The sequence below is a fragment of the Poecilia reticulata genome, linkage group LG18 (genome assembly GCF_000633615.1).
Source record: "Poecilia reticulata strain Guanapo linkage group LG18, Guppy_female_1.0+MT, whole genome shotgun sequence".
NCBI classification, from domain to species: Eukaryota; Metazoa; Chordata; class Actinopteri; order Cyprinodontiformes; family Poeciliidae; genus Poecilia; species Poecilia reticulata.
In genome coordinates this window covers 1,318,280-1,328,329 of record NC_024348.1, presented here as the reverse complement: position 1 = coordinate 1,328,329, position 10,050 = coordinate 1,318,280, and the positions used below count along the sequence as shown (strand labels likewise).

Below are 10,050 nucleotides of genomic sequence, written 5' to 3'. Positions count from 1 at the left end.
AGGTGGATTTTTTTTTTTTACCTTCACAATTTTACTTTAACAATGAATTTAAAATTATAGTGCTGCACTTTTAGCTGCTGTATCAAAATAGGATCACACTTTCCATCTGCCAGGAATCTGCAACCTGGATCTCTGGAGACACAAGTAGGTCTTTGGCTCACTTGATATTTCAAATGATGAAATATTGCTCTGTTTTTTTTTTTTGCTTTTGCAAACGATTTGAATATTTTTTATCTGCAGTTTGAAACTTATAATTCTAAGGAGTGTTGGCAAATATTAGAGAATGTAAATTATGGAGCTGAGAGCAGAACTGTAATTGATTTGCAGTCAGTAATTAGGGTCTTCAAGGGTTTAAACACACATAAAGCAACTGGCCCAGACAATATGTATGCTTTCCTTCTCAAGAACTTTGCAGAGGAACCATTTCCAATTTGGCTTAAACTTTTTCAGAGCTTTATAGACACTTATTTGGTTCCAGATATTTGGAAGAAATCAATTGTCATTCCAGTTCCAAAAATTGCATGTCCTCAAACTGACAATGATTATTGCCCAGTAGCACTCACGTCTATTGTAATTAAATCATTTGAGAAACTCATGTTGGAGCTACTACCAGAGGAAGTGCAGTCATTTCTGGATCCCTTTCAATTTGCTTATGCCAGTAGACAAAGTACCAGTGATGCTATGTGACACTGATGCACCTCGCACTAAAGCATCTGGAGAACTCTGCAACATACGCCAGACTTCTTTTTGTTGATTTTAGTTCAGCTTTTAATTCTATCCATGTAAATATTCTTCTCAGGAAATTGGTACAGTTGAAGGTTAATCCTTCTTTAACTAAGTGGTATTATTCTTTTTTATCAAAAAGATCAACAAGTAAAATACAATTCAGTTCTCTCTGATTCTAGTTCTTAACCCAATCAATACATAATAAAATTTTCAGATGATAGTTATTCTGAGTCTCTTAACAGACAATCCCGACAGTCAGAAAGCTGCTGTAGATAAGTTTGTTTTATGGTGCCACTCTCATAAGCTACAGATAAACACCTCAAAAACTGTTGAGTTATTTCTGGATCCTAAATCAATCAGTGACCGGAGTCCTATAGCCATGCATGTCTGCTCCATCAAACAGGTTGCATCTTCTAAATATTTAGGTGGGTACTGCGTACATGGATGGCAATCTAAGTTGGCACACACATGTGACAAATGTATGTGCAGAGGTTCACCAGCATCTATTTTCTTAGATGACTTCGGTTGTGTGGTGTTTCTAAAATTATAATCCTTATACCGTTGAGTCTATTCAGATATGGTAGCGGTTCTCAACGTGGGCGGTACTGCCCCCCAGGGGGCGTTCAGAGGACGGCAGGGGGCGCTGGGAGTCCTTTGGTCGAAGGTAAACTTTACACCTTAAGTGCACAACAATGCCAGTTTAGACTTTGAGCAACTTGGTAAAACTGTATTGTGTAAAATTAAACCATGCTTTGCTGCAACTGTATCGATGGCAGCTCTTCTTCTATTCAGTGTTTGTTAGCTTCTTGGCGCAGCTCCGTTCTCCTGCTACTGGTAGCTAAAATCACGATACCCTCACTGTGTATCCCTCTGAAAAATGAACCCATTTAAATAAAGAAATCCCTCCATGGGTAATAAACGCTCCACGATAGAGAGCGTTCATTTAATAGCGTTAACACCGGTGCTGTAAGTGGTCCGGTATGAAACGGGGGTGATAAAACAACACAGCACTTTTAAATTTCAGTAATCAGAATACCGAAATTGTTTCCGTTGTTTAAAAAGGTTTGTCAGTCTGCCTTTTCCCCATCAATACGCTTCCTGACTGCCCTGCACCTTAATGGCTTAAAAAAAAAGATGCGCACATTGCGCAAAACTCTGAAACAGGAGAAGCGGGACATAAAACGGAGCGACGAACTAGATGTGAATTATGGCATAAAAACAGAGAATCCGACGCTGAACAGTGAAAAAAAGTTGATCAGGTGGCGCAGCAGGTGATGAGTGAAGATTACTGATGGTCAATAAACGATAAAATAAATTTAGCAACAGGAAAGAAACTAAAGTGGACATAGCAATAAACCAAGAGAGGATAATACTAATCAAAAGAAACTAAATGTAAATGAATGAAGAACAAAATGCAAGAATAAACTAAGAAACTAAAGTAAATACAGAGGAATAAACTGGTATGGCAAGACCTTTCGAGCAATAATTAATACAGAGGACTGTATGGCAAGAATAAACAGACACTATTTCCAGATAAAAGGTAAAATAATATTGTTTTAGTGTCATGGGTTTGTTGAGACCACATCTAGTACTGAGAATAAATATATCTTACAGACCATAACAGTAAAGAACTGATCACTTATTTATGTTTTTAATTAGATTTGATATATTTATTTCTTCAATATTATTTTTCATGTCAGTGTTAATGTCATGAGGCTGATGACTCCATGACACTTTCAATTTGACTCATTAGGATTTTATTAAGAACCAGATTTGTTCTTTGTCATTTCTGTCCAATAAAAAACAATTAATCTCTAAATCAATAGAGAGGTTTATATAAAGATATAATCCATGTTTCTGTCTCATATTTGTATGGCATTAAAAGGATCTGGAACTTTTGTTTTTCCACTGAAAGCTCTGGTTTGCACAATAAATGCCATGTGGGTGAAATTTTATGGATGATACTCTGATGTCCCATTCTCCTGAAGGCAGCACAGAGCTGCACCACCAGAAACTGACAAACTCTGAAGAGAAGAAGAGTTATGATTAATGTAGTTACAGTTCTATCCATGTTTTAATGTTGCAGAGCTCAGTCGTTTTGCAAATAGATCAAAGTTTAAACTGGCATGTTGAACATCTTTTATCTGGTCATTTTGTGGAATATTTAACAACTAGAAAATGACACAAAATAAGAATATTTTTTCCACTCTGATTGGCTGCTCTTAGGCCTACTAATTTTATCTTGAATGTTCATTGCATTTTTCTTAGACACCTGTGAAAATAATTTCTATTCCCATGACTTTTTTGTTCTCTGGGAAATTATTTTTGATGATAAATACAGAAACAAGCATAAAAATCAAAACATCTACAATAGTAATATTAATGATAAAATAATGGTCAGGGCAAAGTAGCCTGCAAATTCTTTGGTGGGGGCGGTGAGGGACCTGGATAAAGGGTAGGGGGGCGCTGGCCCAAAAAAGGTTGAGAAACACTGAGATATGGCATCACTGGATGGTTTGGAAATCTCACTGTTAAATTAAAAACTCAAATTCAAAGTCTGGTGAAGACAGCAAGCAAGATTATCAACACTCCAGATCTATCTTCTCCACAACAGCTGTTTGAGCAGGCTACCATCAGGTGAAATCAGAACATCCTGTCTGATGGGTCACGTGCTCACATCAGAATATGTTCTTATGAACTCTGGAAGAAGGTTCAGGGTCCCCCTTTGCAAATACAATCGTCTGAAAAATTCATTTGTACCTCTCTCTATTAACTTGATAAATGGCAGACTAGTAGGACCTGTACAGAACAACAGGAGGTCCAGACGATGACCAAGGGTAGCATGTAGAGGATGTATTGGGGATGTACTGCAGATCTGACATTTGTGGTTTTATGTTTTTTTTTTTACTTTGTTTTTTATTTATTCATGATTACTGTCCTTTTAGACGAGTGTTTTATTGTTGTACTGCAGTTTTTTTGCCCCATCCATCCATCCATCCATCCATCCATCCATCCATCCATCCATCCATCCATCCATCCATCCATCCATCCATCCATCCATCCATCCATCCAAAAGCTTTTTCTGTTTCAAGTGCAGCAAAGAAAATGAACATGATTAAAGTTGATGTTTGCATGAAGCAACACTCTGCAGAGCTAGGCAGGGTCTGTTTAGGAAAAGACGAGGAAAAAGAGGGGAGGGTGCAAAGGGTGGATGAGGTGGGGGAGGTTCGCTGTACTCTCCAACATCAACACAGATGGAAATCATTTGTGTTTCTACAAGCACAAGGACTTGTACACATTCCGTTTGAGCAGGCATGCTGCAGAGCATTGAATGCCCCATAGGACCCAACTGATGGTGTGACTAGACACTGGCTAGAAGAAACTACAGCATGTAATAGAGCTAAAACAATCAACAGAACTACTTAAATGTATTGGCCAGCATCTTTTTTTAAGGCTTCTACGCTTTTTTGGAGAGAAAAATTTAAAAATAATGTCGGAACCGTGGGTTGTTTTGGAGTTTTGATTTATTGGTTTCTAGTTTCATTATTATTATGTGTTCCTGATTTAATCAAATCACTTTGATTAAAACAGCCTTGTTTCTGTTGTTCCTTAGTTCAGTTCTTAATGATCATTTCCTATCTGTGTCTAGTCATTCTTCGTTACTTATAGATTAATTTTCTTGGTTCCCTTGTGTACTCTCCCTTGCACCCTGGGTCATTTTCTCTCTTTATCTCCTCACACCCACAACCCATTAGCTAATCAGTCCAGGTATATTGTTCCATCATTCATTCTTTCAGTATTTAAACTAGGGGTTCACTGACTGCAGTTTTCTGGCTGATTGCCAATTACTGATCTTTAATAAGCGTGACCCGATGATTTCGATTTAGGTAGGTAAATGTAGAAGGAAAGTTGCTGAGTTAGCAATAATGGGGTGACTACTGTTAACTGAAAATGTGCAGATATGAGCCAGTGGGCCAGTCTGTCAGCCAAACCTCTTTCACGAGATAGCAGAAGAGGACAGTGGCTGATTTCTAGACTTTTGTTGGGGTAGATAAGATCGGGAGATGAGCTCGGCTTTACATGCAAGTATTGGTTGATTACCAAAATCAAGGAAATTGGCGTGGTGAAATTGGCTGAATCGGTGCACCCCTAATTTAAACACCTCTGCTGCCCTCACTCCTTGTTGGTTAATTCCATTATTTCCCCGTTAAGTCACATTTTTTGTCTGTGTGGCCCTGCTGTCTTTTACCCTGGATTCTTGTTTTGTTCTGCTCTGGCTCCCTGTGTTCACTGAGTTTTTTGTAAGTTTGTTTTTTCATAATTTTTGTCATTAATTACTAAAATCTACTCGATGTCTCAGCCTATCAGAGTAAATAGCGTGAATATCCATGCCAGGCTTTTACCCTGCCAATGACTGAAGCATGATTTGTCCGGTTGTGGACACGTAGCATGCAAAAAGCTCTTAATAGCTCTTTCTGTAGCCTGGGATGGGAGGAGACAGAAGGAAGAGGAGGGTTGTTCCATCTCAGCCGGAGCAGCTTATGCAAGACTCTATGTGGAAACATGAGGGTGGCTCATTTCAAAGCAGAAGACTGAACTGGCAGGGAGAGGATTTCCATTCCATTCAACAGTATTTAAGGGAACTATTTTTCCATGAACTTATTCTTGTGCACTCTGCACATGTGTGAAATTACCTTAAACACATAGTGACAGAGAGGGAAAATTTGGGGTATTCCACTTCCAGACTTTAGTCTAACACCAAATTAATGTTAGATGTTTATTCACCACAATCAGTATGTTAAAGGAACAAATATTATAAATGGCTTAATATGTGGTTTCTTTATCTTTCTTTTTTTTACATTTGAAAAGAAAATCACAACCAGATCAGATTTGCTTCAGTTGCCCCTGGACAGGATAATACCTTCACACCCGGACATACTCAGTAGTGTCATCAGAGGACACTGAACTCTGTTTCTAATTACAATCTCCTATATATGTCTGTCAGTCAGTCAGCATACAGTATGCTCCTTATGTTGTCGCTCACTGCCATGATTATGCATAAATTGATGTCAGACAGGAAAACATGCCAAAAGATTTACACAAGAATATAAAAAACAGCACACATGGCTCCAATGCATGGCAGCATAGTTAAATCTGTCAAGATGCTCATGAAGTATCAACATAACAGTTCATATGAGGATTTGAGGTAGGTGGAGTACTAACTGGTATCCCAGGAAAGTGAAACAAGCTTTCAAATTAAAGCTGAGATTTGTGGTTTTCTGGATCAAATTCAATGTTTTCCCAAATAGTATCTCAGTTAACTTTCTCCAAGAATCTCAATTTCCTTGTATGATAAGATGGATTCTTGCATTTCTTTCAAACTGCAAGCACAGAGAAAAGGCAAAAACTATTTCCAGCAGAAAGTTTTCATTTCTAGAGATTTTTCTGGACCAGTAAAGCTGGTCCATTATAGAAACAACCTTTAAATATGTTTAAGCTTGACAAGAAGTTCCATCCATTTTCTTTACACTCTTGTCCCTTAGTGGGGTCGTGAGGTTTGCTGGTGTCCATCTCCAGCTAGCCAACATCTACCATCTGCTCTTGGGGGCTCAGCCAATCTGTAAAAGAAAATGAATAGCGCTCCTGGATAGGCTGCATCGCAAACTCCAGCTAATACATTGCCAAATAGCATTGAGTCCAGGTATTTCACTTTGCAAGCTGCATGTGCTGAAATCCCTTACAAGACAAGGATTTGTGAATAGATTAAATTTCTATGAATAATTTCCACAGAAAAATGTGAATAAGTGACTGCATAACTGATCCACAAATAGGTGCAGTTCATGAGAAGATAGAAATATGGTCTTAAAACAAGGTAACTACTTCAAAGTCACTCACTAATTTGAACTAAGCAATAAACTAGCTGGACAACTTATCAAGCTGATGACATATACAAATGAATAAAAATGTTTAGAAATGTAATTGAAAGATTTAAAGATGTCTGCTAAAAGAAGCATGTAAAAAGCAAATGATATTTTGTCCCTATGCTTTAAAATATTGTAGTCTAACAACACTCTTTATTACTAAACCTTGCTAAATAAATGTTGGTAGTGATACTATGTGAGATTGAAGCTGTGTAGTGGTGCAATATTAGTGTATATTAATCATATCCTATCATTTCAAGTACACAGTGACCTGTGCAGTTCAATGCACACATTGTGGCTGCGCTGCATTTAATAAAGTCTGTCATACAACATGGTAATGCGCAAAAAAGATTTTGCGGTGATCTGTTTTAATTTAATTAATTAATTTAATTCCAATAAAAACGTGTTTCTCCTGTCTGATATCATTTTATTCTTACATACACCTCTGTATTTAAAATATTTTTTTAAAAGGTAAGATATTCTAATAAAAGGATTAGTTTATACATCTAAAGCTTTTCATTTTAAACTGGTAGGATATTCAGATGAAGGAAGTGATCTTGTGGTTTCATCATGTACATAAATTGTTCCAATGCTAAGCTAACCATAACTCCTAAGCTTCCACTTCAGTGACGTCACTCAAATAATGTTAGTCAATATATTTAACATATAGTTTTCTATTTGTAAACATCATGGTAGACGTTTTGGATGCTTAGCACTGACAGATAGACTTGGCTATCTATCCGTGCTACGGTAGGAAAATCTGACGAGATAGCATTGATAGTCAGAACACTGGAACTGACCCCTAAGGAACCCACAGACACACAGTCTGTGGACAGACCACAGTCCACAGACTGTCTAACTGTTCACAGTTAGGACAGACCTAACTGTCCACAGTTAGGTCTGTCCTAACTGTGGACAGTTAGGACAGACCTAACTGTCCACAGTTTAGGACAGTTAGGTCTGTTTGATTTACAACAACAGTGATTATTTTTTTAATGAATAGTGGCTACTTTGCTATATATCATAATATTTATGCATCCCGTATATTACTACAAGTTTACAAAACTGAGCTGTTTGTTTTTGCCCAAACAGTTTTCTCTCCATCCACGAAGAAAAAACAAACAAACAAATTCTGCCACTTCACTGTCAACATGCAGAGATGTTCACAAGTATCTAGAAATCTAAAATGAACCTGTGCTTGTGTGTTCTGGCAGTTTGGAAAGTCTCATTAACATTTGTTCAACTTAATTCAGAGCAACAAAAACTAACTTTCATTGTTTTAGTGTTGCCAGTCATCCTGGCAACACTAAAACCATGAAAGTTAGTTTTCACTAAACAAAATGGCAGAGTTTACTGGTCAACCAGTTTACTGGAAACATCCAGTAAGTCATTCCAACAAAGCACATACTGGAAATGAAAAACAAAGCAAAAGCTACATGTGAAATTTAGGCCCCGTTCACACAGAGAAAAACACAATAGATTTTTGTAAACTATTGAGAAAAAATTGACATCCACACAACACAACAGCGCCCTGTAGGAATTACTGTAGATGATATGCTGGGCCAATCTATGGTACTGTAACATGACCACAGAATGAAGCAAAAAAAAAAACAAACAAACACCACCAAGCAACACCATGTTTGCTATTTGTGATAGTGAGGAGCATGCAGGACAGAGAGAAAAAGAGCTGTGCTGTCATTTCAAAAAAGATGCAGCATGAAACCAGCATTTTGAAATTTATCCACCATGGGACCTAGTTTCAACAATGATTGTTTCAGGTTTTCCAAAGCTTGATGTGTAATTGACAAGAAATCTTCGCAGTTTCACCTAAAATTGTTTCTGTGTGGATGGGAACTTAGGTTGTGTTCACACTGCAGCCTGAAATGACCCAATTCCGATTTTGTTTGGCGTAATGCGACCTGTATCTGATCCTTTTGACAATCTGAACAGCACAGCTCTGACTCTTTTCGAATGTGACCCAGGTCACTCGGGTATGCGATATGTAACCAATTTAAATGTGACCTAACGTCCAGGTTGCATTCATCTGACCTGAATCTCATAGATATTCAACAAATGTCCCCATTCTGCATCCTGATACGCCCAAACAGGAATAAAAACAACAATCATGACGGACCATAATGAGGATTAAGTTGCTATTATGCTGCTCCGGTCAGACAACATCTTCAAAATCGTAAGTCATGCTCCACCGTTAGCACCATGCTTACTTCCGCAAACACTGAGCACTTCTTCTTTTTTGTGGTGGTTGACAGAACACAGAGAACGCTGATATTATTGCACCCTCTACTGCACAAGTGCAACACTTTCAGGTTGTTTGCCCGTTCACACTGGAAAACGCATACAGGGTGCATATATTTGGAAGTGTGAACAGCCCTGGCAAAAAAAAAAAAATCTGACTTGACAAAAAAATCGGAAATAAGTCACTTCAGGCTGCAGTGTTAATGCAGCCTTAGTGTCAAACTTGAAGGATGTGAAACTTACCAGCCATGGCTGAGGAATCTCTGGCAGGGGCATCTGAGGTGGGGCTGGCAAACCACTGTGGATCTCAGATTTAAATGAAGGTTCTGCAAAAATCAAAGAGCTCACATTAGCACTAGTAATGACAGGAATAACAGGGAGAACTGTAAAACTATCAACTCGAACTGGGTAAGGAGAATCTTCCCACATGAAAAGTTTGAGATAAGATGAAGACTCTTCATTTCACCTTTGTCTGAAAGCACACGATGCAGGATGTTGGAGAGGTGGACCTTCTTCTCTCGGACTCCAGCACTTAGATATTCTCTGTCCAGCAGGTCCAGGAACAGGCGAAGCTCGGTCACTAGCTCCTCCATTGCTACAAGACAAACACAACATGAGGTTTCTTTTAAAATTACTCATTTTGCATCATACATAACATTAAAGACAAAAAAGTTGAAAAGAAAAAATGAATAAAATCTTTCTGTGACACTATATGTGCAGACTGATGGTTTCAACAAAACCAATTGGTACATGTTCAGACTATACATTTTGATGGGTTTGTCGTAGCATTCTAAAAACCTCTTGTCAAATATTCCAGTATTATCTTGTAATTAGCTCCATTTCCCTCAAATCTGACAAGCTTCTCTGTCCCTGCAGAAGAAAAATGTCACACAACATAATGCAGCCTTTACCATGTACAGTCATGGCCAAAAGGTTTGAGAATGACACAAATATATTTTCACATGATCTGCTGCCCTCTGGTTTTCATGTGTGTATGTCAGATGTTTTCATCACATACAGAAATTCAATTGCAATCATATTATGAGTAACAAAAGCTTTTATTGACAGAATGAGTTAATGCAGCAAGTCAATATTTGCAGTGTTGACCCCTCTTCTTCAGGACCTCTGCAATTCTCCCTGGCATGCT

The 10,050-nt window shown here is 38.0% G+C and overlaps 1 protein-coding gene across 2 annotated transcripts in view; it reads right to left on the bottom strand.

Moving 5' to 3' along the window:
* The window catches only part of afap1 (actin filament associated protein 1), a 133,431-nt gene that overhangs the window by 61,294 nt on the left and 62,087 nt on the right, over positions 1–10,050 (bottom strand). For both annotated transcript variants that reach the window (XM_008434891.2, XM_017310575.1), the window contains exons 2-3: positions 9,370–9,498; positions 9,147–9,229 (exon numbers count right to left, since the gene is read on the bottom strand). In XM_008434891.2, coding sequence (XP_008433113.1) covers positions 9,147–9,229; positions 9,370–9,498 — 212 coding nt within the window. The remainder of the gene's footprint in view (positions 1–9,146; positions 9,230–9,369; positions 9,499–10,050) is intronic.